This window comes from Cajanus cajan, chromosome 9 (genome assembly GCF_000230855.2).
Source record: "Cajanus cajan strain Asha chromosome 9, NIPB_CcT2T_4, whole genome shotgun sequence".
Lineage (NCBI taxonomy): Eukaryota > Viridiplantae > Streptophyta > Magnoliopsida > Fabales > Fabaceae > Cajanus > Cajanus cajan.
The window spans coordinates 46588707-46616419 of NC_138525.1; the positions used below are offsets into that span (position 1 = coordinate 46588707).

The 27713-nt window shown below is 36.9% G+C and overlaps 1 protein-coding gene across 4 annotated transcripts; it reads right to left on the minus strand.

Moving 5' to 3' along the window:
* Nucleotides 1-93: 93 nt before the first annotated feature.
* LOC109791736 (formin-like protein 18) lies at nucleotides 94-22753 on the minus strand. Of its 4 annotated transcripts, none has more exons than XR_002239052.3 (18): nucleotides 22132-22753; nucleotides 20546-21246; nucleotides 19384-19605; nucleotides 16853-19287; nucleotides 16636-16753; nucleotides 16104-16175; nucleotides 13639-13737; nucleotides 13485-13526; nucleotides 13078-13158; nucleotides 12922-12972; nucleotides 12755-12836; nucleotides 10967-11061; nucleotides 7470-7541; nucleotides 7259-7375; nucleotides 1557-1625; nucleotides 1398-1464; nucleotides 524-908; nucleotides 94-415 (listed from the first exon to the last, which is right to left on the minus strand). XR_002239052.3 is itself a non-coding variant. In XM_020351070.3 (18 exons), the coding sequence occupies exons 1-18, from the start codon at nucleotides 22202-22204 to the stop codon at nucleotides 721-723; spliced, it is 4464 nt and encodes a 1487-aa protein (XP_020206659.1). In that variant the 5' UTR covers nucleotides 22205-22753; the 3' UTR covers nucleotides 94-720. The 4 variants fall into 4 exon arrangements, 2 of the variants coding, with proteins under 2 accessions (XP_020206659.1, XP_020206658.1); XR_002239051.3 differs by having other exon boundaries at nucleotides 521-908; XM_020351070.3 differs by having other exon boundaries at nucleotides 94-908; nucleotides 16853-17907; nucleotides 18028-19287.
* Nucleotides 22754-27713: the final 4960 nt, after the last annotated feature.

Sequence of the window (27713 nt, forward strand, 5' to 3'; positions counted from 1 at the left end):
GCCATACATATTTTCTTTTCTTTCATCCAAACATACAATAAGTAATCCTCTAAGGGCTATTTGATGGGATTTGATGACTATTAAAATAAAGCATTTATCAAATGAGAGCTTGAACTTCAAATAAACGGATGGCTCAGTAAAACAAACATGTATTCTAACCAATACCTCAATATTTACAACGCATTTGCCTTCATCAGTGCATGTAGAGCATAAGGGCTTTAAATGAGAACTCTCAGTGTAGGTGCCTCTAAGTAAGTTAAATTAAAACTTAAGTACTACTCTATCTTTTGTGGGAAAAAGTTGTCAATGGATCGACATTTACATTGCTAATGTGAGTACACAAAATTTTGGACTGGCTTCTTTGTACACTGAAATACTTCACTCTCACCAAAGTGAACACCATGAAACTGCTTTTCTGCTTGACATGGAACAAATTGAGAATGAAATGAATGTTAATTAGAAACTGGTGACTATGCCGCATATAGATCTTGACATAAAATGAGCTTTTGAGAAGGCTTACTACTTGAATATAATCCTCAGCCATATGCCACGAGCATAAATTTATTGCATTAGAGAACTTGAGTTATAGGGTCATCATTAATGTCTATGCAGCCAAGATGGTTTTGCATTTGTGCAAAGGGTTTTCTTTATCCAACCAGATGGCAACTTTATCACTATGTAACATCTCTTGCAGCAGCTTGAGGCCACAGAAAGATCTTATCATTTAACATTCCCACTCTTGATGGTGGTCCTTATCATCGGTTCAGACTCCTTTTTAGCAGCAGCTAACTTCGCCTTCTCATTTTCTGCTTCCTTCTCTGCTCTCTTTTTCTCTAACTCAATCTGCTTGCAATTTTCATCATGCGCTTTTACGAACATTCTCACAAAGTTGAGCAGTGTAGATACAACTAGAGAAAAGAAAAGAACAGAATCAAATCTGGGAAAAGGTTGCCATGGGAGTTTAATGAGAAGCAGTGGTTTTCTTTTTATCATAATCAAATTGTTTCAATATCCATATTGACAGAAATAACTTATGGAAATCTTGGAAAGCTTTTCACTCGAGTGTTTTTTACTAAACAAAGAATTCCATATTGATTTCTCAAAGTGATTGTCAATTTGGGATATGGTGGATAGTACTGCAGTATTTGATTTAGACTAAACTAAGATTTTGAAAATAAGATTATGTTTGCAGTATTTTTTTTTGTGTGTGAATTTCCTTTACATAAAGGGAGATATGATGCTGCACAGGATGAAAACCGTGTGTTCCTAAAGATAACAAACACAACGAAATCCATTGAGATCCACAACCATTCTAAAACTTAAATCTTTTGAAAAAGAACACAGGCAAAGTGGAAATAAATATTGATAATGTATACTGATTAAAAGTACCTAGTTACCTTGTTCAAATGGGCAACGTGCTGGATCTTCACCAAAGTATAAAGCCAATGCATCTGCATTTCTACCCTGGTACATCCAAATTCAGAATATCAAATACATCTCTTGTATATGCAATTCATTGTTTAATAAAAAATCTCTAAAAAGAACTAAATCCATACCACATTGGCATAAAGTTGAGCCAAAGACCTCACTTCAGCTTCAGCATAAGAAAGAAATTCCTTCAGAATCTGAACATTACCAAGTGGAGAACAAAAATAAAATCATTCAAGGTAAAAATATTTTATCACCGTCAAATGTATTGGCAAAATCTATGATTCAGATGTGTTGCAGATAACCCTAACAGAAGGGTAACTAAGCATCTGGGAACTTCATATCACTGATAATCCTATGTATGACGCTGCATAACTGACCCAGATTTGCATTAATATGTCGCAATTGAAGCTATGGAGTTCGATAGTCATAATACTAAAGCCAACATAAATTGAAATATGTGTATTATCATGTTCTCATTAAGGAAAGGAGGTGCTTTCAAATGCACCCTTTGCTTACAGCATTTTACATGCCATGATTTATGTTAGAGCTCCGAAGAGGACTGAGAGAGAAAGGGAATTATTCGTCCCTGGAACTTTATTGATTGTAAGGAAAAAAGTACACAAAGGAGACTACTCCTTTCACACTGGAATCTGTCCAGTTGGAAATACTACCCAAACAATATCCATCCCCTTCACCACCTAAACCAGTCCTATTTAAAGAGGGCCTCACTAACTAATTATTACCGTCCCTCACTCTAAAAGGTCAAAAGGTCAAATAAGTTTAATTCTTATTTGTACCCTTCTTCCTATAATACACTTTTAACTTCCTATCCTTCTCTAGTTGTCTAACAATACCTCCCGCCTCCAAAACAACCTTGTCCTCAAGGTGGAAATCGGGAAACTGAGTCTGAATGACAGTCACATCCTCCCAAGTGGCGTCCTCTGGCGTTCGTCCCTGCCAACAAATAAGAACCTGAGGTATGCTACTGCCATCGCGATTGATTACGCGAGTACCCACCACATCCTTAGGAAGATAGGATTCCTGTGGAACTTGTAACTCCACAGGTAAAGTTGCTTCCACCGTCTGGTTCCCAACAGCCTTCTTAAGCTGAGAAACATGAAATACAGGATGTATTCGAGCCTCTGGTGGCAGCTGTAATTGATACGCCACTGCGCCAATCCGTTTGGTAATTTGAAAAGGCCCATAATAGCGAGCACAGAGTTTAGGATGTAACTTGCTTGCCATGGATGTTTGACGATGTGGTCTGATCTTTAAATAAACAGAGTCTCCGACTTGGAACTCCACAAATTTCCTATGAACATTCGCATATTGCTTCATCTGATCCTGAGCCCGCGTCAGATGAAATTTTAATTGAGTCAGAGCTTCATCTCTGTCTAAGAGGTCTTGTGCCACTGCTTCAACCAACGTCTCCCCCGGAACAAATCGTATTAAGGAAGGAGGAGGACGACCATAAACCACTTCGAAGGGCGAACAGCGCGCTGAAGCATGATAACTAGTATTGTACCAATATTCTGCCCATGGGATAAACTCTGCCCACACCCGCGGTTGTTCAGCACTAAAACACCGGAGATAAGTCTCAAGGGTTCTATTTAAAACCTCCGTTTGGCCATCGGTTTCCGGATGATATGCCGTCGACATTTTCAACTTGGTACCCTGTCGTGCGAATAATTCTTGCCAGAAATGGCTCATAAACATAGGATCCCGATCACTAACAATTGAAATCGGAATCCCATGTAACCGAATAACCTCTTTCACAAAAATGTCAGCAATGGATTTAGCGGAGTAAGGATGTTTGACTAATATAAAATGCCCATACTTACTCAAACGATCTACAACCACCATGATCGCATCAAAACCTTTTGAACGAGGGAGTCCCACAATGAAATCCATGCTGATTTCTTCCCAAATAGCTTCCGGAATAGGCAGTGGTTGCAATAAGCCAGCTGGAGATGAGGCTAAATACTTGCTGCGTTGACACACCGGACATGCCGCAACATATTGTGTGACGGTATCCTTCATGCCAAGCCAAAACAGAGACTGAGCCACTCGTCGATACGTCCTGTAAATGCCAGAATGTCCTCCCGAAGGAGCGGCATGAAATTCATGTAGTAACTTGGGAATCCATGCAGATGTAGCAGATAACACTAATCTGCCCTTGTAATGCAGTCTATTATTTTCCAACGTGTAATGTTTATAGGAATTGGAGTCTTGAAGTAATGCGGTTTTTATTTTTGCTAAATCCGGATCACATTGAACCTCCTCATCAATGACCCCTATATCTTGCCAAAAAGGTTTTGAAATCCCCCGCAATTCCTTATCCTCCTCAAGACGAGATAGTGCATCAGCAACCTTGTTTGAGGCTCCCACTTTGTAAACGATGTCAAAATCATATCCGAGGAGCTTGGCTAACCAGTTTTGTTGGTTTTGAGTTGTAATCCGTTGTTCCAATAAGTAGCGTAGACTCCTTTGGTCAGTGAAGACTTTGAATTTCCGTCCCAAGAGATACGGTCGCCAATGTTGAATTGCTAAAACTAAAGCCATGAGTTCCTTTTCATAAATGGATTTGGTAAGGTTGGAGTCAGCGAACCCTTTGCTGAAAAAAGCAATGGGTTTTTTGTCTTGCGTTAAAACTGCCCCAACACCCTTCCCAGAAGCATCACATTCTATTTCAAATTGTTTCGAAAAATCTGGCATGACTAATACCGGGGCTTCAGTAATGGCTCGTTGTAATTTCTGGAATGCTACCGTGCTGGCCACATTCCAAATAAAGTTCCCCTTCTTTAATAGGTCTGTCAGAGGCCTCGCAATCTTGCCATAGTCACGAATGAAACGTCTATAATAGCCCGTGAGCCCCAAAAACCCTCTAAGAGCTTTGACAGATTTCGGAATAGGCCACTGTAAGATGGACTCAATCTTCTGAGGATCCATGGATACCCCGTCCCTGGTAATAATATGACCCAGGTATGCCACCCTCGACTGACCAAAACTGCATTTTTTTCTATTAGCAAACAAACAATGTTCCTGCAACTTGGTTAAAACAGCTCGCAAATGTCGTAAGTGTTCGGCCCATGTTCTACTGTAGATCAGAATGTCGTCAAAAAACACTAACACAAACTGGTGAAGAAAGATTTTGAGAGTGGAATTCATGACCTTTTGAAAAGTGGCAGGTGCGTTGGTCAAACCAAAAGGCATGACCATGGATTCATAGTGTCCGTGGTGGGTGCGGAATGCTGTCTTAGGAATGTCCGGTTCATGCATGCGAATTTGGTGATAGCCTGCACGCAGATCGATTTTAGAAAAATAGGTAGCTCCCTTAAGTTCGTCCAGCAATTCTTCAATCATAGGAATAGGAAATTTGTCTGGGATTGTAGCTTTATTCAGAGCACGATAATCCACACAAAACCGCCAGCTTCCATCCTTCTTTTTGACTAAAATAACAGGACTTGAATACGGGCTGTTACTTGGTCGGATTAAACCGGCTGTGAGCATTTCCTCCACTTGTTTTTCGATCTCGTTCTTCTATAAGTAGGGATACCTATAAGGGCGTACATTAATCGGATCTATGCCTGCTTTAATGGATATTTTATGATCAGCGTCTCGATGTGGTGGCAAGGCATGTGGTATTGAAAAAACAAGATGGAATTCCTGCAAAATTTGCTGCAGTTGTTCGTCTTGATCTTTGGTAAGCTGTTGTGGTGTATCAAGGGAGTTCTCTCCGATCCAGAGTATGGCCAGAGATTCTACAGAACGTTGGTGCAATTTTCTCAACGCCTTGGTGGTGATCAATTCTCTGGACAGACTTGGGTCCCCCTGAATGGTTATATGGTTCCCTTGGTGCAGAAAGTTCATTTGAAGGAGTCCCCAGTTCACTTTAACCTCTCCCAGGGTCATCAACCAAGCCATCCCCAGTATGACGTCCACGCCGCCCAATTCAAACAGAAAAAATTTGCCTTTCATAGTGTAGTCTCCCAGGTGGATGCGCACGTTGGTACAACTGCCCAGAGTTTGCCTACGGTTACCATCCCCCAACCTTACAAAAGATGGCGTTGTCATATCCACTGGTAAGCCTAGCCGTTCCACCAATCTGTGCGAAATGAAATTGTGGCTGGCGCCACTGTCGATTAACACCAAAATCGGGTGATCCATTAATTTGCCTTGGAGTTTCATCGTCTGCAGAGTAGTAAGTCCTCCGGCCGAGCACATGGATAAGTCTAACCAATTGCAATCGGAATGAACTAGAGCATCATCGTCAACATTGGTATCTTCGGATTCACCCTCATCATCAGCCGCCAAGATGATGACTCGTAAATTCTTGTCTGGGCAACGATGTCCCGGAGCGAACACAAGCCCACAGTGAAAGCATCTGTTCTCTTCGCGGCGCTTGATGTATTCTCGATAGGGAAGGCTGCGCGTGCCACGATTGCGAGGGGGGCCTCCTGACGTTGTGCCCACAGCGGCATTGATGGGACGATTGCCCTCTTGGAATCCCCTGGTGTTGGAGCCATTCCCGGTGGTGATGTTATTCGAGGTTTCTACCCGCGAAATGATGTTGTTGTTCCCTTGGAATCGAAAGCATGGTGCGGAAGTGCGTCCCTGTAACTTACCAGAATTGTGAACTTCCTTCATGGCTTCTTCAATATCACGCGCAATCTCCATGGCGCGATTTAACTCTTTCGGGTCATGAGGTCGGACCTGACCTCGGATGTCAGAGCGTAATCCTGCCAGAAAATATCCCAAGACTTGTTCCTCTGAACTGGGTTTGGCCTGAGCGATCAATAGTTCGAATTCTTGGACATAATCATCCACGGTGTTGGTTTGTCTAAGGGCTGCCAACCGTTCGTATACAGTACCACTACCATTGTCTCCATATCGCTTTAGCAATGCTCTCGTGAAATCCTCCCAAGATGGTTGTTTGGCCTGATTCCGCCAATATTGAAACCAATGGCAAGCCTTACCTTCCATACTGATAAAAGCGACGCGGAGCCGTTCCGATGACTGAACCTGGTGCACTTCGAAGAATTTTTCTGCGCGAGCAAGCCATCCTAAGGGGTCGCTCCCTTCAAACGCGGGAAGAACGACTTTCTTTAACCAAGAATGGGTTGTGGCAACCCCATCTTGGCCATCATCGTCGGTGAAACTTGGTTTGGTGGTGCTGGAGTGTCCATCATCATCATGGGTAGGTTTAGTAGTGAGACATTCCATAATGAGGCCACGAATTTGGCTTAGATCTGGCATGTTTTCTTTGATGTAAGCAACATCTTTCTGTAATTCTGCCAATTGAACTCCCTGATCTTTGATCTTGTTTTCTGCTATCTGCATACGTGTATCCATCGTGATCAAGGGAGAAGCGGCAGGTCGGACCAATTGTTAGAGCTCCGAAGAGGACTGAGAGAGAAAGGGAATTATTCGTCCCTGGAACTTTATTGATTGTAAGGAAAAAAGTACACAAAGGAGACTACTCCTTTCACACTGGAATCTGTCCAGTTGGAAATACTACCCAAACAATATCCATCCCCTTCCCCACCTAAACCAGTCCTATTTAAAGAGGGCCTCACTAACTAATTATTACCGTCCCTCACTCTAAAAGGTCAAAAGGTCAAATAAGTTTAATTCTTATTTGTACCCTTCTTCCTATAATACACTTTTAACTTCCTATCCTTCTCTAGTTGTCTAACAATTTACATTGATGTTTAAAGATTGTATAGCCTAGGCCAAGCTTCTACAATATTTATTTATCGAAATTTATCAGAGTTCAGAATCAGTTCAATCTGATTAAAGCATTTAGATCACCTGTTATATAACATACCTGGCAGAAGTTTTCTGACACAGCCCCATCATTCTCTGACGCAGTTAATTCCTGAACAACTTTCTCCAGTCCTTTACTAATAGCTTGCATTTCCTCTGCCAGAAACTTTAGTTGTATCTGTGTGGAATACAAGCTTACAACTCAGCATACACCAAATCCAAACAGAAAGAACTGAAACCACCTGATATAACAGTAAAACAACGAAAGAAACCTTGGTTGAAGCCTCCAAACTCAGTAGATCTTTGGGGAAATCTAGTAGTTCTGGAAGTTTTTCAGCAAGCACCTACAACTCGTCAATCATCAAAACAATTACTATCTAACTTATTTCAGAGGAAGGTGCAATGCCAACAATTTACATTGAACTGGTGCAGTAAAACACAGTTGGACCAGACAATTCTCGGGCAAACTTATGATGCATTAATCTATAATAAAAATTCTGGAAATTCTTTAGTCTGTTGAAAAAACATACATTTGCAGTTAAATCCCTACCAAAATCATGATAAAATAAGGAAATATTATGATCAGTCCTAAGAGATACTGAGGAAATAGGAAAACTAATCCTAAGAAAGATATCCTAAAAAATGAAATTTTCTAACAAATGTTTTATGTTACACTGAGTGAACCTATTTTTTTCAAGTTCATGATTCATAGTTTCTCTTAAAAATAGCAAATTACTTAATCATTCCAGATGTAGACACCTGTCTTATTTTTTCAAAATGACCTAAATGGAGCATCGTTAGAACAGTCAAACACCACGAGGGAAGGCTTCCAAAAATCCATAGTTTAGTCCTTTACCATATTTTTTCCCAGTAAGGTATAAAATCCTAGGGTGAAAAATAATAGTAGTAATTCTACCTTCAATTTGTTTAAGTATACTAGTGTACACGTCAGACTTACCACAGTCTGTTACAACTATCACTATCTGACATCTGTCAATGTAAAGTTAGTTAGGTTCAGTTATAAAGTCATTTAGTATTTTTGCACTGCACTCTGCTCTATATAAAGGGCTCTATTGTACCTTCTGAATCAATTCAATAAAGCACTTCAAATTTTTTTCCTCTCTCTCTGTCTTACCATTTTAACAAGGTATCCAGACCTATTATAGCCTAATTAATGGCTATCAATTCACTGCAGAGCCCTACTGCATTGAGCTCACTGCCAGTTCCTCCACCTCAAACTCCAGTGAATCTCTTTCTGGTGACTACTCTCCGGTCAATTTTTCATACTCGCTCAGCAAGAAACTTGACAAATTAACTTTTCTAGCGTCGAAACAGCAAGTAGAACCAATTCTAAAAGCACATCAACTCCATTGATTTTCTGGCACAGCCAGAAATGCCTGTTCAATTTCTGTCTTATGAAGATCACAATATAGGGTTAAGAACTCTGAATATCATCCTTGGGAATTGCAAGACCAGCTTCTACTTACCTGGCTGCAACCTTCTCTCTTGGCATTGATTCTGACTCGTGCGATTGGTTGCACCCACTCTTAACAGTTATAGAACAAAATTCAAAGTCATTTCATATCTCACACCAAAGCACAAGCTAGGCAACTTTGGAATGCGCTTCTAGATGTAAAGAAAGGAGGCCAAATTGTTTGGAAATTCATTCTACAAATCAAAGCTATTTCTTCTTGTCTAAAATCCATTGGTGATCTGGTTTCTGATCAGGAACAGCTTGATGTGCTGTTAATAGTAAGCTTGAACTCTTTTTTTTCACAGAAATTGAATCCTTGGTTGTGGTGCAAGAATCTCATGTAGAGAGGCTGAATCAGTCGAACAATTAGATCTCATTAATGTGATGCATATCTTGCTGAAAGCAGAATCTGAAGCATTTGCTTTCAGTGAAACACCTCAGGCTCACTAGATACATCATAATGGTGGCAGTAATGGACCTTCTCCTGAACAATCACAAGGCTATCATTCAATGCCATTGCCAAGTCTGTAACAGGATTGGGCATGCTGCAACAATGTGCTATCACCACTTCAATCCTATGTTTGACGCTCCTTATACATATCCTACTCAACCTGGACCACCATTACATTTTATGCCTCCTCAGGCATCCAACATGAACTATACACCTCAGGCTTACCTTTCCAGTGTTTTGCTCCCACAACAGTTGCAGAATTGGTACAGCTACTCTGGGGCTACACATCATGTCAGTATGTCACTGCTTTCAACACTGGATGCAGGAGACTACCCTACCAAACCATGATCATCTTCCTTGGCAACAGACAAGGTTTTCCAATTAAATCCATTGGTTCCACCTCATTTACTTCTTCGTGTTATCTTATTGTTAAATTTCATCTTAAAGATCCACTGTTAGTTCCATCCGTAACCAAAAATCTAGTTAGTGTTAGCAAATTTTACAAAGACAATAATGTCTATTTTGAGTTTTATCCTAATACTTTGTGAAATCTCAAGTTGACCACAACTTTACTCCATGTCCAAGGTTATCTAACTTCAAATGGCCTCTATCAATTTCACAATCTTTGGTAAAATAGACTATTATATCCTAATTCATGGCAATCGATCCACCTAATAGTCACAGAGTTGAACCTTCTACAGAAAATATCCCACTCTCCAAATCTGTTCGCCCCATACAAACTTGTTTGTAATCTGGAATTGTTAAACATAGGTTACATCCTACCCTTCTGCTCACCACAACCGAACCACAAATAGTTAAGCAATACCTTAATTCTTCTTAGAAGACAGCTATGCAACAAGAATATGATGTTGGAAAGTTTCACATTGTCTGCCTCAATTCTTGAGATGCAACTTATATATTTGTTAGCCAACTTCACTTAAGGCCAATTGGTTTTAAGATAGAGTATAACATGGTATTAGTGCCTATAGTGCATCTTCGTGAATTGCCTATTCTAGTAGGCATTGCCTAATCTAACAAGCATATGTGGAGGAGGGATGCTGGAAAGTCCCACATTGCTTACCTCAATTTTGGGGTTCACCTTATTTATTTGTTGGACAACTTCACTTATTTTCAATTGGTTAATATAAAAACATATGCTCTAAATGGAAAATGAACCTACACCCTTGTAACCTTGTTCCCCTTCCTCATGTAAGGACAACCATTGGATATAAATGGATTTTCAGAATTAACAAGAATCCTGACAGCACTGTTAACAAATACAAAGTGAGGCTAGTTGCCAAAGGTTTCCATCAAGCTCCTGGAACTGATTTATCTAAAACCTTTTCCTTGTAGGCCAAACCTATCACCATCAGAGTGCTACTCATTCTAGCATTGTCCAATCAGTGATATTTCCAACAAATTGACATCAATAACGCTTTTCTGATTGGTATTTTGACAGAGGAATTTTATATGACCCAACCACAGGGGTTTGGTCATCTAATCCCAATCTTCTTTGAAAGCTTAATTAGACTATCTATGGCCTTAAACAAGCACTCACGGTTTGATATGAAAGGCTAACTACAACACTATTCAGTTTTGGTTTTGTACAAAGTTGGTGTGATCCTTTTCTCCTCATTCATCATTGTTCTAACCATTGCCTCTGTACTGATTTATGTTGATGATATCATCATCACTAGCACCTTTTCACAACTGATTCAGCTTCTCATCACCAAATTACATTTGGACTTTCCTCTTAAATTAAAATTCAAATTAGGTTGTTTACCTTACAAAGATAATGCATAAACAATTCATATAAATGAGAAGAAGGATATCAGGTGGTTTACCTTACAAAGATAATGCATAAGAGTCATCTTGCTGTTTCTAGCTCGTGTATCAGTAAGTTTAAGTAGACTATCCAATCGAAACCCAACAGCCGAACCTAAATCATATAAAATAACAAGAAAGCAATCAAGACTATAGCAGTGTTTTTTTTTTTCCAATAAAATTTAATTTATCAAAAGACCAAGAATAAATGTTAAAACACAAACTATAGAATGCACATTGTTGGAAAGTCTCCTTAGTTGTGGACTTGTGGTTACCCCTAGCCCATCCTAGTTGTGCACTCTTTGCCTTAATTGCAGCCTCAAGGGTAGCATATAGTCCGATATGTATTAGAAATATGATTTAAATAGAGCTTATCAAGTTTGTACAATCTTCACCAAGTAAGTTGATTTTGTGGAGTTGAGTTAGACTCTAATCTCATTGAAATATGATATTAGTCTATCCTAGATCCATTATTAGGCCACATGCATTGCCACGATCCAAGCCAGTAGCCCTAGCCATGAGCAGGTTTGTTGCAAAGTTTGAAGCACGAACACCTCTCATGTTTGAAGTACCATGGTGTCAATACTCAATGCATTTCTAACATCGACACCTACCCAACACTTGTCCAACATCTGTCTGACACTTATCATCAAGCATCCAATTAAAAAATACTTTTTTGTTGATTCAGACACCTGAGCCAACACTTTCATATTGATGGATACACACTGATATTATTAAAAAATATTTCTTTTAATCTTTATAAAAGTCACATTAAAAATATCGAAAAATGCCTCTCGCCTTTTTGTTTTGTATGGTTTGTTATCATGGAAAAAATTTAGAAAGTTAGTTTAAGAAGGTGAATATATCTTTCTTAAAAGATATAACTTCATTGTCTTATTTTGGAATATTTTTAAAAACAAAAACATGTTTTTTTGTTGTAAAATAATCTCTCTATTTTTTTTTGTGAGGTTAATATCATAAGAAAAAGGTTGGTGGACATACAAGAATATACAAATATTGATTATCAATTCAAATCTTTTGTTATCTTACTCTTATTTTGCAATGTCTGTGTCCTAAATTTCACACATTAACTGCGTTATAGAGTTCATGTTCAGTATTCGTCTTCAAGTCCATGCTTCTGTTAGACATCGAGAACCACAGGAGATAAATAGAAGCCTAAGAGTGTATTATAGGAAGAAGGGTACAAATAGGAATTAATTAAATCTATTTGATCCTTTGACCTATTAGTTAGGTTGACGGTTACAATTAGTGAGTTTTCGGTTTTCTTTAAATAGGTCCTCTGTTTAGGGTGAGGGGGATATGGATTACGATTGTTAGTAAAAAACTGGACAGACCCCAGTGAGAAAGGAGTAGCCTCCTTTGTGTAATCATTTTTTTTCTAAAGATTCAATAAATTCAGGGACGAATAATGCCCTTTTCCTTTCGGTCATTTCCGAGAACCTAATAGCTTCATAGGTTGGAAAGCCTCCTTAATTGTGGTAACCCCTAACCCACCTTAGTTGCAACCTCTATGGGGGCTGCCTCAATTGCAGCCTCAAGGGTTGTGTGGTCCCATATTAACTAGAGATATGACTTAAATACAGCTTCTAAAGCTTGGACAGTTGTAACCATACAAGTCAATTTTGTAGGATTTAGTTAGGTTCTTAGCCACAATTCCTAAGACACATAAATTATATGACTTAAGAGTATCTGAAAAGTCCATGCTTGATTATAAACTCACTACATTATTTGTCCACAAATATATCATTTATGATGGTGAATTGGTGAATGTTAAAGCTTTAACTCACCTCTTGCAGTTCCATGGTTCAAAGCATTACCCAGAGAAAGAATGGTCTGCATGATTCTTTTCAGCTTGACTGAATTCCTTATCTGATGCACATTACAATGGCAGCTGAAGATAAAAGGGTATCTCGGGAAAGAGTATTCAAAAGAAAAAAAGATATGTATAACTTACATCTTCAGAAGCACAATTTACAATATTCAAGTCCCTTCTAAGCTCTGAAACCTACATGAATATTACATGGCAAGGTGCACCAGAGTAGCTAAATTTTTAATGGCAAGAAAACAGAATTATTTAATAACTAACAGCATTGTGTCGTTGTCTTCTGACCTGGGAGCAGAATTGCATCTTAAAAGCGAACACTCTTAGCTTGCTTTCCACTCTAGGCACTTTCATTAATTCTATGAAGAACTATTACAAAATGCAAAAGCAAATAAGAATGAAATGGAAAAGAAAGAAGAAATCTTGAAAATGATTTGCAAAAACTATATAGCAAGTTAGATTATATTTAGAGAGCTTAACCTTAAATGCTATCTCTATTCACAAACTTAACACTGGCCACAAATGAGTAGACAGGTTTACATACAAAAAAAGATTGATGAGTCTAGTTATGTTGTTAATCATTGATTAAAATTTTATTGTTCCATGAATGCTAGATGAGTCATCCTACCATAAGTTGCTTCAAGTGCAAAAATAATATTTAAAAAACAGGGAACAAATGGTAAAACTCCACTCACCTGTTCACACTTTCCCAAGTTGTCCTTATCCCCATTATAGTTCTGCATATAAAGTATCGCTATAGCTTAAATAAACATAGATTGTAGCAAAGTTGCTGATGCTCCCCCTATGACAAAAAGTTCTAGTAGAAGAAACAAGAAAAGGGCATGATACCTTGAGCAGTTCCATCTCTTCTTTGGTTGGAGAGAATTTTATGAGGTTCTCTACTTGATCAACATCTAACACTGAATCATCGATTGCAAGCACAGCACACTGAAAGACAATGATTAGCATGTGAGAATACAAGTATAAAATGACATGTTTTTCTGTGATTGGAGACATTCCTTTCTGACCAATTGAATGTTTTAAAATTTGGGATTTTCAATTAAAACTTCAAATAAGGGCATTCAATAGTCAAGTAGAAAATTATGTGATTATAAAAAAAACATTACCAAGAGCATTCAATGATAACTACTAAATTAACTTTTAAAGCAAACTAAACGTAAGATGACCATGATAGGTATTTTCATTAAATTCTTTTAGGAAGAAATGGGCATAACTAAAAGCTTTTGCAGGTTTTAAGTTATAAAATATGACCAGTAATTTTTATTTTTACTTTTTTGTTTAATAAGAAAGTATAATTCCTTTCCATTGGGTTGACTCGGCCCCTATAGAGATAAAGCGGTACCTGTAGTCACAACTTCAAGTCCAATATGACCACCTATTAAACTCAAAGTTAAATATAACAATAAAATGGCTTATGAAAATTTTACACCCAAATTTCACAATTTCAGGAATTTTGCCACCCAAGTTTCAAATATGCACATTTTGCTACCCAACTTTCAAATTTTTGCACATTTTGCCACCGTATTGTTAGTTGACTGTCTAACGATGTTAGTTAATTTCTAATGTGACAATTTGATTTGACATGGCACTTTAACTCCTTATGTGTCACATTTACTATTGAATTAAAATGATGATGTAACATATAGATGATGATGTAGTACAATGTGCACATCAACAGTCAAGATATCATGTCATAAATTCATAATAAATAGTGGTTAATAGACATCAAACATTCATAATAGGTTATGCAATCCCTTCAAAATGTCATAAATTCATAAAGCCTAATAAAATAATAACAATGTCAGTATGCAAGTTCATAATTAAAGCAAAATTATAGGTTATGCAATCCCTTCAAAATGTCATAAATTCATAATAAATGGTGGTTAATAGACCAGCTGTTCAGGTATAACTCAACAACATTGTTTCTGCCCAGGTTAGCAATATTGAATACCTAATAACCAGAATACTTGAGAAATACATTTTTTTTTTCAAATAAGGAATTAAAAGTGTAAGTTGAATTCGGTTTATAAGGATGTAAAACACTAAATTGAATAAATCAGGTTTTTTGAAATTAGCTTTGGAGATTTTAAGATAGAACAAAATATTTTAGTGTTGAGTGGAACCAAAGGCCTAACATTGCTTGTACCACCGAAGGAAGTTAGTGAAAATGGTCGGTGGTGGTTGTGCAATGTGATGAGAAAAAGTTGGAGCATAAGGAGGAGGTACAGTTTGTGCGGCATTAGCTGATCAGGGAGGACGACCATGAAGAGCACATTGATCAATCCTGGCTAATAGCAATGATCACATTGGAATTTGGAGGTGAGGATTGCTCAATTTGTGGAACCAATTGCATAAAACACTTTGAGACACCAAGGCCGAGAATTAATAGGTGTAGAGGGGGAAAAAAAGTTGCCAGAAAAAGAACAAGGCAATGACACTGCCACAAAACGGTTTTCAAGAAAAGAATATTGGCACTGACAGATAGTGGGTCAACTGGGAAGGCACAGCATAAGGTTGTCTCTTGTTAGGCTCTGGATACCATGTTAAGTTAAGAAGAAAAGAAAGCAAGAGACATATACTGAATCTGTGTGTCAATGTAATGTACACATCGGAGTGTATTATTATATAGTGTGGGTAATAATTACGAAGAAATAACTGCCTAATTACCATAATTATGTAAATCCTAGAATGTCCTAATTACAATAATTAAAGATATCTAACAGTTACTATTATCCCCTTCTCCTTACTTCCATACCTTAAAATCTCAACAAGGACTACTCATGATCATTCTGTCTGTATATCTTCTCTACCAACAATTTTCAGATAAAAACAAAAATAAAATTGCATTAAGAATGATTAGAGCCTCATCTGAACAGAAGAAAAAGTATTCTACCCATCTGATTAAGTTTATCTATATCAAGGAAGAATATAAAATCAAGCTAAATATTTAACTTAGTGAAGTCATAGCAGCAGAACATAGGCATAGTGCTTTGATGCCATAATAGATATCCTCATAATTTGAACCAGACAGTGGCTAAACTTTCAACTTGCATTCAAACATCAAGTAAGCCCAAATCTCAGTTCGCATAACAGAGAGACTACTTGGCTACTTGCTAAGTTAAGAAGTACCCAGTTGAGACAATGAATTCTTCCAGATCATCTATTCCTTAAGCAGTTATGATTTACAAAGATTTAAAACAGTGACTAACAATGAGCATTCTCTTGGACATAAATTCAAATCAAAATTCTCATAGCATTAGTGTCAATAAATAACATAATGGATAATATCTCACCATCAAATCAGGCAAAGGGATTTTGACTTTTGTAAGCATGATCTCACAGTTATATGCCCGCCTAAGCTCAATCTGCAAGGTGACATTAATCTTTTGTAAAGAGCTCAAATTCTATTAAAAAAAAAAAGTCTTGACAAGAATTAAATGAATAACTAAAGCCTTGATGAAAGGCATGAGACACAAGCCATGGGACTAAACAAAACCCACACAAATAAATCACAACCAATTCACTGGTGAAAAAGAGAAAGAAATTATCATCCAGTTCCTATAATGAAAAACTTTACACATATATGTGCACAATTAGGAGAAAATGGTGGAATAGAAGCACTTATTTAAAAGTGCCAATTTCTAATAACTTTGGTTTTAAATTTAAGAACTAGTATTTTAACAAGTTTATTTAACTTTAGTTTAGAATAAATAAAGGGTTTTTTTGGGACAAACAATGTAGATAAAAAGCTACTTATTTGTTGTCTTTACTAATATCTAAACTAATTAGATTGGTCAGATATTAACTATTAATGAATAGGCATACCAATTGAACTTTGTCAACTTTTTGTGAGGGGCGGCGTGTTGATTTTCCTTTATCATCAGGATTTGGAGCAGCTGCAGAGAACAAAGTCTCAAGTTCTGACATGTCAAACTCTGGAGCCCTAACACCAAAAAGGTTAAAAATAAATAAATAAATGGTAAGCACAATTCATATAAGCTCAGATTTTTATATCTAAATTTAGAAAAGACTTGACACATACCTACAAAATTCATCTAGTTTCTGTGTCTCAGCCCATAAGCTTCCTTGCATGGCCCTCGTTAATTTTAACCAATGGTAAGGTTTCAGATTGCTCCTTTTACTCTGTGGACCTCTTGCATTAGATCGTGATAGGCCACGTCCCTTTGCACCAAATGGAGCAGAAGGTGGTCCAGGAACAGAAGGTGGTCCAGGTACAGAAGGTGGTCCAGGAACAGAGGGTTTTGACAACCCGTTGGAAGGAGGTGGGGGTACAGGTGGAGCATTTGTGTTGGACAAAGAATTTTGGGATGCAGAAACTGGTGGAGGAGGGGGTGGTGGTGCTAATGGTGATGGAGTAAAACCAGAATGGCTAGGAGCTGGAGGAGGGGGTGGTGGTGGTGCTAATGGCGATGGAGTAGAATTGGAATGGCTACGAGCGGGAGGAGGGGGGGGAGGTGGTGCTAACGGCGATGGAGTAGAATCAAAATGGCTAGGAGGTGGAGGTGGGGGAGGAGGGCCAGATATACTCAATGATGAAGAAAGAGGGTGGGAAGCTGAAGAAGGAAACTCAGACAGTGGTGGAGGAGGAGGAGGAGGTACCAAAGATGATGAAGCCTGTCTAGTTGAAGAAGGAGGTGTAGGTGGAGGTGGTGGTGATGGAGGACCTTTAAATGAATCTTTCGGGGTGGAAATTGATGTTCCTGGAAGGGAAGAGAGTGGAGGAGGAGGGGGAGGAGGCCTCAACAATGATTTCTGACCTTCATGCATTGTGTTTTCAGGGTGTTGTATAACATTATATTGCATCAATGTTGAAGTGTGCTCACCTTGAGGAGGTGGTGGTGGTGGACGAGGATGAGGATGAGGAGGAGTGACAGTTGCGGGAGCAAAGGATCCAAAAGTCTTCTCCATTGCAGTAAGAGCATCAACTGAAGCTTTTAATGGTAAAGACGAAAGCAATGGTGGTGATGGTGATGATGTTGGAGAAAAATTTGTAGAACTAGGCTCTATAGATTTTAGCACCTTGGAGTCCGAAGGAGGCGAAGTAGAAGGTCGAGGAGATTTTGTCACAGCATGATCCTGCAACACAGATGTTATTCCAAGAGATGATGGTGCACTATGATATCTTGAGATAGCTACAGGTGAACCTTGAAAGGAGTTACAATAAGAAGCAGAAGCGGATCGAACAGCTGGGCGCACCTGCGGTGAAATTATTTTAGATTGGGTGGGAAGTTGAAGTGCAACCTGCAATTCTTGAGGTTCTATCTTCTTTTTAATTGAGTTTGCATCAATGGGAGATTCAAGTAATTGTCCCATGTTTTTTGTTGAAGTTGTATCCATCGATGGTTGAATTAAGGGAATGGATTGCTTCCCTTGAGCCATAGATGGAGGACGATTGGTATCATTTTCCGACAATGACTTTGATTCTAATGATTCAGTATCCTTTTCCTTTGACTCTAATGGTCCCATTTTCTGTTTCATTGAATTTGCATCCTTGGATGGTTCAATTAAGGGCATAGACTGCTCCCCATGAGCCATGGATGTAGAATCTTCTGAGAGACCAAGTGAGGGAATGAGCTGTTTCCCCTCACTCATGGAAGCAAGAGTCTTGGTGTTATTTTCTAGTGATGCCTTTAATTCTACAGGATCTTTGTCCTTTTCCATAGGAGCATTACCTGATGATTCAAATGAGGACATAGAAAGATTCCCTTCAACTTTAGAAGTAGCACTTTTTATATCAATTTTTGAAAGGAGTTCCGGCTCCGATTTGAATCTGCTATCACTTTCCAAATGTGCCTCTGATGCTAATGATTGAGTATTGTTCTCCTTGGATCCTAATGATCCACTCTCCTTTTTTATTGAATTTGCATCCATAGATGGCTCAATTATGGGGATAGATTGATTCTCATGAGCCATAGGTGCAGTAAACTTCATATCATTTTCCAATGATTTTTTTGCTTCTAACAGTTCAGTTTCCTTTTTAGTAGAATATGTATCTGTTGAGAGCCCAGATGAGGAAATAGGTTGGTTCCCCTGACCTAAACATTTAAGGGTCTCAAGATTATTTTTTGACAATGTCTTTGTTTCTAATGGTGTTGTCTTATTTTCCATAGGAAGATCCACAGATGATCGCAATGAGGATGTAGAAAGTTTCTCCTGATCTTCGGAAGTCAGATCCTTTGTATCACTGTGTGCATTCGAATCAAGTTTAAATATTCCTGGTGACTCCTTTTGCAAACCACTAGCTACCCCACTGTCCAATCTTTCCAGAAAGATATTTGATGCTGTGATCTGTTGGAGCACACTTGCTACCTCTGCCTTTGGATCTAGCCAGTCCACATGGCTGAAAATTTCCTTAACCTTAGCAAATGCTTCAACAGGCAGGCCTTCTTTCTCCTCAACACCCGGCAGATCAATTGAAATAACAGAAGATGAAGCATCCATATCTGAGAAAAGAACCTTCAACCAAAAATACAGTATATACCATATAAACATTAGGTTGGTTTTATCGCTAATCATTTAATAAAAACAGGAGAGAAAGAGAGAGATTAATACCTCCACTCTAAAATTTTTAGGGAAGTAATCTTTAGCATTCCATAATATGTCAATCTCATCACGGTTAAGCATCAAAATATTTGACCTTATGAATGCAGTATTAAACATCACCCGAAACATCATTTGTTCACGCTCTAAATCACTGTCCAGATGAATACACTCAAAAACAACATCACCTTGAACATGACAATGGATGTCAATCTTAACCAGCTCACAATCAGACTGTAACAAATACAAATAAAAAATACATAAGTAAATAAAGGAAAAAGGGACAAAATAAATCCTTACTTAAGAACCCTATGTAAGTACAATCTAAATAGAGGAAAATGAAGATATAAGGATGCAACATTTTGATTCTGAGTTCATGAGTGCCAACTGATCAAATCCTTGTAGTATAAAGAAGAAACAAAACATCCAATTTGTAATTCAATTTAACATAATTTTTTGTTGATTCTTACAAACTATACGCAAAGCATAATAATGTCACTGGATCAATTAATGCCAATTTTGCTAACTTCGATAAGAAATTTTTTATGTTTAACCCATATGAATGAAATGCAATAAAAAATCATCTTTGCAAAACAATTGGCATACGCTCAGTTCTATTTTAGATTGGAAACCCATTCCCTGTAGGTATTCTCCTTCAAAACTCTACTGGTTTTCTTCCATAATGTTCACAAGTAAAGATGGTCCATTTCCAGCTCACACCATCCCTCCTTAGATCGCATCAAAGCCACTAGCCCCATCACCACTTTGCAACCCTGACCCTCCCCAAATTACATAGAACATAAAACATAAAACATTTAGAAAGATCATGTTTAAAATGAATTAACATAGTTTCAATTTTATTTATGTAACTTTGGATAATCATTGACTTCAGTTGGCACACTAACTTTACATAAAAATTGCCATTTTTTTTTCAGAAAAATTGAAAGTGGCGTTCATTTGGATTACAATATGTATTCATATATGTTATGTTCCTATCTGTATGTATACATTAATTCAATAAAGGAATTCTATAGCATTGCCTATGGTTGAAATTAAGATAATTAAACATAAAATGGAAGGAACATAAAATACAAGTTGTAAGAACAAAACAAAGGGAAATAGGTTCAATATCTTGAATTATAAAATGCCATATTAAATTAGAGTAAAGTACCACCTGCTTGCAATACCGGACAAGTTTGCTCCTTTTAGGAGTTGAAAAGAGAACTTTGGGAGTCCGATCTGCAGGGATAAAAGGGTCCTGTCCATATATCCTAAATATAGGACGGCAACCACCCTCTCCACCCATGTTAGGAATGAGTCTTATAATTACACAGTCCAAAGTAAGTGCCCTATCAAGAGGAGGCCATTCTGAACCAACATTTCTTCTTGATATGTACTGAAGATACCTCAATTGTGAAGGTAATGGATTCAATGGTGACATCAACTGCAAAAGTTCTCGAGGAGCTTGCTTGTATATCATGTCTAATGTTTTCTGCTCCCCTGTAAACATCTTTCTATAAATCAAGAGTGCAGCAAGCATAAATGCTAATAGCGGCCACCCACCTCGTTCACAGTGCATCAAGACAACGTTTTGTTGCCCAAGTTGGAGCCAGTTTTCACCTGACCTCAAGAAATGGTGAATCATTTCCATGGTAAGTAACGGGCAACCTTCATACTGTCGAGGATAGTCTATCACAGTCATATCATAGTCGCACAAAATGTTTGAAATCTGGCTTTGGCTATCTCCCTCCCTCATGTTAAACACCATAAATGAAGCATCAGGGAAGTGACCACGAAGTTGCCCAATTATTCCCCCTATATACACTTTATATTCATCTTCTTCCATAACATCCGTGGTAAAGCAGTAATCAAAGACTGCACATGCAAAGACAAGATAATCAGAATCACATATATGTATGACAAATATTCTTTATGATGAACAAATGGTACCAATTACCAATTAATATGACATGCCACACATATAAGCAAGATAGAAAGTGTCTAACATCACAAGGCCCAAATTCTGAGATTATAAAGTCATCAAGCAAGTATTGTGCTAGTTTTCGGTCACCAGTCCCCAACAATGATCAATGGACAATATTTCACAATATATTTAAAAATGATTGTGCAAAGAAGAAAAGTTAGCTGAGTATTTCATGTCAACTCTTTGAGGTTCTTTCCAGTTCCCATTAATTTTACCTTCATTCCTCCCAAAAATATGTGTCTAAAAGATAAAACATCCATTAAGTCACAAACAAGATGTCAAAAGCCTATTGACTATTTGATCAACAAACATTTAGACTAGAATGACTGCATTCTGTAAAATGGAAATGTAGAGAAGTTATACAATCTCCATTGTTAACTCTAACTGCAAAATAACTCCCATACTACCACAACCCACTAGCACAAAAATGCATAAAAAGGAAATATTTGCACTCAACAGAATTGGCATTGTTCACATTATACTATTCCCATTATTCATTTTAAATCTGCAAAGCAAGCCTTACATTACATACCACAAGCCCTCCACTAACACAAAATGCATAAAGATGAAATATGTGCACTCAACAGAAGCCAACATTGTTCACATTATACCACTCCCATTATCCACTTAAATATGTGAACCAAGCCTTACATACCACAACCTCCCACTAAGGCAAAATGCATAAGGATGAAATATTTGCACTGAAAAGAAGCCAACACTGCTCAGTTCCACCACAACCAATGTATCCACAAAAAATGAGGCAACAAAAAGCGTACCATAAACCCTTTCAGTGATTTCTAAAAGCCCATCTGGGGGCTTCTTATAGAAGAACTTGCGGAACAATGCCATTGTGCAGAAGATCCAAGAGGGTCACTCTGGCATGTAGGGCACCTATAACTGCCCTAATTCAACCCACATTGCATCCAAGCTCAATTTTTTTTAGATCCCCCACCAAATAGAAATCAATTGCAATCGTAATCATGAAGATGGTATTAGTGTTGGCATTGAAGGGAGTGTGTATTCAGGAATCAGAGGCATGGATTTTTGCTGGGTCTTTAAGAAACACTTTTCTGGGAAACGTCCTTGTCTTCACATGCACACTTTATCTATCTGATGGAAAGAGAAAGAAGGGAAACTTAGTTTTCAATCAAAAAAGACAGAGTTTATCATAGGATGGGAAGAGAAAGTGGGTGGTGGGAATCTAATCTCAATCCACAGTTGCATAACATATCACATTCAAGGGGAAAGAGTTAGACAATAGATATGGTTAGTTGTTGTTAGAAAGAAGAAGTTTAGAAGAACAATTTGGATCCGAGGTTTCTCTCTCTAACGCAATCTGTGTCTCTGTGTCCGTATCTTAATATTTTGTTTTGTGAGAATGAACACATGTGTATGTGGTCAATTGTGATGTGGGTGTGCCCAATATGTTTTTATTTTTTTATTTTTTATTTTTCATTTTGTATCACTTATTCCCTTTATGGTTAAGGACAAGAAAAAACACGCAGGATAAGATCCGTACTAGGTTGTTATCATTTGAGTTTTTCTCACTTCAAATATATAAAATATTGGCACGAGCATCAAATCAAACAGATCGAGGGATTATGATGTATTTACTTTGTTATCTTATTTCACTTTCTCTAATTCCTATTCTTTTATTATCATTTTCTAAACATAAGTTTTTTTTTTCTTGAAATGAATTTTTTGGTTATATTTTAACGTCAAAAAAATATAAATGTGCATACTTACTATGTTTGGAAGAGGAGAAACGAGGAAGAAAGATGAGAAGTTATATATATATATATATATATATATATTTTAATTTAGTATGCTTATAATTAATATTATAAAAATCAAACCTAGATAATACTTTGATAGTTTGGTCTATATTAATACGTGTGTGTAAAATTTTTTAAAAAATATTTATAAAAGAGAACAATAGGAAGGAAAAATTAAAAAAGATTTTTCACAAGTTAAAATTAATTAATACTGTAAAAAAAAATTCTTACTAACTTCTTAAAAAAAATTGTTTTCACTTTTCTTTTTAATAAGATATTTTTAACTTATGCATAAGTTAGTTTAAATTTATAGAGAAATTAATTTCGATTTTTTTTTCTATCTTTTCTTATAAGTACTTATAAAAAAATTATCTAAACAAACTTAATTTCTATTTTATTATTATTTTCTAAACATAATTTATTGTTCTTGAAATGAGTTTTCTCTAGTTATATTTTAATAATATATATGCCCACATTTACTATGTTCGGAAAAGGAAAAAAAAAATGAAGAAATAAGATAGATAAAATAATATATATATATATATATATATATATATATGGAGCATATCAAGTGAGAGAGAATTTATTATGAGAGATAAGAGAGTTAAAATATAACCTTTAGATTAATTTCCTCTCACTTGATTAAACCTTAAATTTTCTCTTACTTGATTAATTTAAGGGTTATATTTTAACCCTCTCATCTCTCATAATAAATTTCCTTTCACTTGATATGCTCCCTATATATATATATATGTGTGTGTGTGTGTGTGTGTGTGTATGTGTGTGTGTGTGTGTGTTAATTTCAAGTTTTATTCTTTTATTTAGTATGTTTATAACCATAGTTTTAAAACTCAATTAAGACCTGTCAGTTCAACTCAGGCGTTCCAAGACTGCTACTTCAAGTCTACAATTAGCATGGCCTAAGAGCACCTCTAGTGGGGAGTGCTTGTTGTGTATCTTACTTGTAAACAATGGTGCTTACAAGAAATCCCCATTGGAGTAAACATACGTGGCAGCCTAAGTTCTAAAAATTTTTTCTTTGTTGCTTGTAGAAGCAATGGTGCTTAGAGCATATGTGGCCACCCGCACGATGGTGGTGGCAGAAATCATTCGCAGTGCGCACGCATCTCCAAAATCCTCCACCATGCGAAACCCCTGACTAACCTCGTCAGCCGCGCGGAACCCCCTCAGTCGCGTGCAAAACCCCTTGACCGACCAGACCCCCCCAATCGCGCGCACGCAACCCCCCGACCAGACCCCTCAACTGCGAGCACGGAAGCCCCCCACCGAACCCCTTAGCTGCGCGCAGAGCCACTGACCAGACCCCTCAGTCGCGCACGTGAAACCCCTGACCAGACCCCTCAGCCACGCACGTAGAACCCCCCGATCGAAACCCCCAGCCGCGCGCGTGCAACCCCCGACCAGACCCCTCCGTCGCGCGCGCGAAACCCCCTACCGAACCCCTCAGTTGGGCAGAACCCCCTACCGGTTAAAAGAAAGAAAGAAGGAGAAAGTGAGAGAAAGTGAGAGAGGAGACTTGAAAGAAAGAAAAAAAAACGTTGGCTTGAACCATTGATAGACGAGAGAGCCGTTGGGAGAGCCATTGGTGGTGTGTGTATAAATTGATGTTCACACTTTAGGAGAATAAATATTATTGTAATTTTAATTTACGCAAATTAGACTAGTTTTATTGTAATTGAATTTAATTTGTTGTAATTTTTAGTAATTCTTTTTATGTAATTTCTTTTATTATTGTAATTTTTTTATTATATATTTTTTTTGTTTGTTATTCATATTTATATATTATCCATAATAATTAATTTATAAAAATTTATCATAAAGTGTAATGTGAAGTGTCAAAAAGTGTAGTATGAATTGTAAAAAAATAGAGATGCTTATAAACAACTTCCATTGGCCCGCGTGCTAATTGCATGGATCGATGCGCCAATTTGTTGATTAAATAAAAAAGATAATCAACCAAAATGTGACACCAACCAAAGTTAAACCTTGTCCATGACATTAATTAAAAGCATACTCCACCACTAAAGTTCATGTGATTTGTGAAAATACTTTACATATTATATATATATATATATATATATATATATATATATATATATATATATATTTATAAAATTAAACTACTTACATAATTTAAAAGATCACTAATTTAGCATATTATGTTGTTATACTATTAACTTAAATAATTTATTTAGTATATTTTTTAATTTAAATTTATATAAATAATTTCATATTTATATTTTTAATCTGTCTATAATTTAGTTACTTTGTTAATATTATATTGACTATATTTTTTAGGGATTTTTTTTAAGATATAGTATGCATTTTATTGAAATTTATATGTATATAATATATATGCCATGAATATTTTTTTATAAAACTTGATAAAAATCGGGTCATGCAATTCAATTAGTGACCTACCGGTTTGACTTCTAACTCACTAATTTAGTACCCTAAGCGATTTAATGATCAATCTTATTTTTAAAACATTGCTTATAACATAAGAGAAAAGAAAAAAAAAATCATTTATTCAATTCAAAAGAGAAAAGAAAAAAAAGGATAGGTTACTAAAGATTCTAGAGCTAAAGTATCTATTGAGGTTGCCTCAATCTTTCATTCTAGTTGAGAAGTAGTAGAAGTTGTTGGAGCAGTTGATGGTACTTGGGCTAAGATTAGCATTTGTTGATAAATAGTCGGTTCAATGTCGATATGAGTTATGCCTTTATTTGTTGTCCTAAAAGTGGTTAGCAACAATTGTTTCTACTCTAACAACATGTCAATCTCTCCATTTAACTTCAAGGTCTATTGATAGAGCTCAACCTTTTTACATTTTTTTTCAATAAAATGAAGAATGGTTGAAGTTAATATAGATTGGAGTTAGAAAATCCCTCACTAAATTACAACTAGTTAATCTTGGAGGGTAGTCAACTTAGCTCTTGTTTCTTCCTATAGACGTTGATCAGCTAGACTTGTACTTTCAATGGCTTCATATAGTGAAGCTAAGTTGTGATAGAAGAGCATGGACCAAGGGTCCAACCACTAGAGCTATGGCCAGAAGATTACTTGAAGACTTGTCTGCTTCAGAGCTTAGTGGGCCCAATGGGCTTGGTGGGCCTAGGGTGCTTCTCACTTGGGCTTTAATTGATTAAACACCATGTTTTATTGTACATTCATAGAATAGGAAGTTACTTTGTTTTTGGTCTTGTATTTTGACCATAGATTAGGGTTTGTGAACTTTGGGCTTGTAATTGGGCTTCATGGGCTTTAGACTTTTGATACCCAATATTGGACTCATTCTTTTTCTTGTAATTTTTCCTATTCATTATTTTTCTTTGACCATTGTATTTAGGTCATTGGATTAGGATTTAAGGAGGATTATTAGTTTAATTGAATTAGGCAAAACTAGGTTTAATTTAGCATGCATTTAAGTTGCATTTTGAGTCACATGTATGGCGCCACCTTGATTGAACATGTGTGACTCAAATTCAACCCTAAATGCACACTAAATCAAACCTAAATACACCTAGCACTAATGTGAACCGGACTTGTACATGTGAGTTAAGTTTTGAATTCAAATTCAAAATTTGAATTCAAAACTTGGCGCCACATGTGAAGCCTCCACATTGGCGCCAAGTGTCCCTAATTCCGGATCCACATAAGCTCCCTCCTTCACACATTGTAATCACTTTTGAACTTCAGAAATTTGAGAGCATTTCATTGCCAAGTTTCTTCCAAAAGTCACCGAAAGAGAGAGCCATCACTTTTAGGAACCCTAGCTAGGTTTCCTACCTTTTGAAGTGAGCTTTCCTTTGATTCCTTAAGCTTGGATGCTTCCATCCATAGTCTAGGAATCCTTAGTCCGAAAACTTCTTCCATTCAAGTGTTCTTACCTACGGTTTCAATCTCCATTGAAGAGGTCCAAGCATTGGTGAATCCGAGGAGGAGAACAACTTCCACTTCTCCTGGTATTTGCCATCAATTTTGGTATCAAGAGCAAGGTTCTTCTTGGAGATAAGTGTCCTTAATTTTTTTGGTCTGTTTGTCTTGTTGTCTTTGTGTTCTTGTGTGTCTTGTTTGAGTTTCATTTCGGATCTATTTGTTTTTGAAAATTTTTCTATCCATAGATCTATTGATTGATTGTATTTTGAATTTCTTTCCACAATCAATATGTTTAGGACCTATTTGCTTGTACTTTTTTTTGTATTTGTTTGAGTCTCTCATTTCTTAGCATGTGTCCGTGACTGGACTTCATCCATTGCATTAGATTTTTGTTTTTGAATCCTTGTTTTGTCTTAGTAAGTTGTGTTTAGTTCTTATATGTTGCAAATTCCTTGAATAACTTGTTTAACCTAGTTTTCTTTTGTGTTGTGTTGTCTACTATTTGGTCTCGGTTTGCTTATAATCTTTGTGCCTACCTATATGTGCTTTTTGTTTTACCTAAGTGAGTTCATAATTTGCTATTAGTTCTAGAAAATTTCTTAGTGTTGGGTTTCCATTGTGTACTTAAGTTTTCAAATCACTTTCTATAAAATTCTTGAATCAACTTTGTGTAACTTGAAATT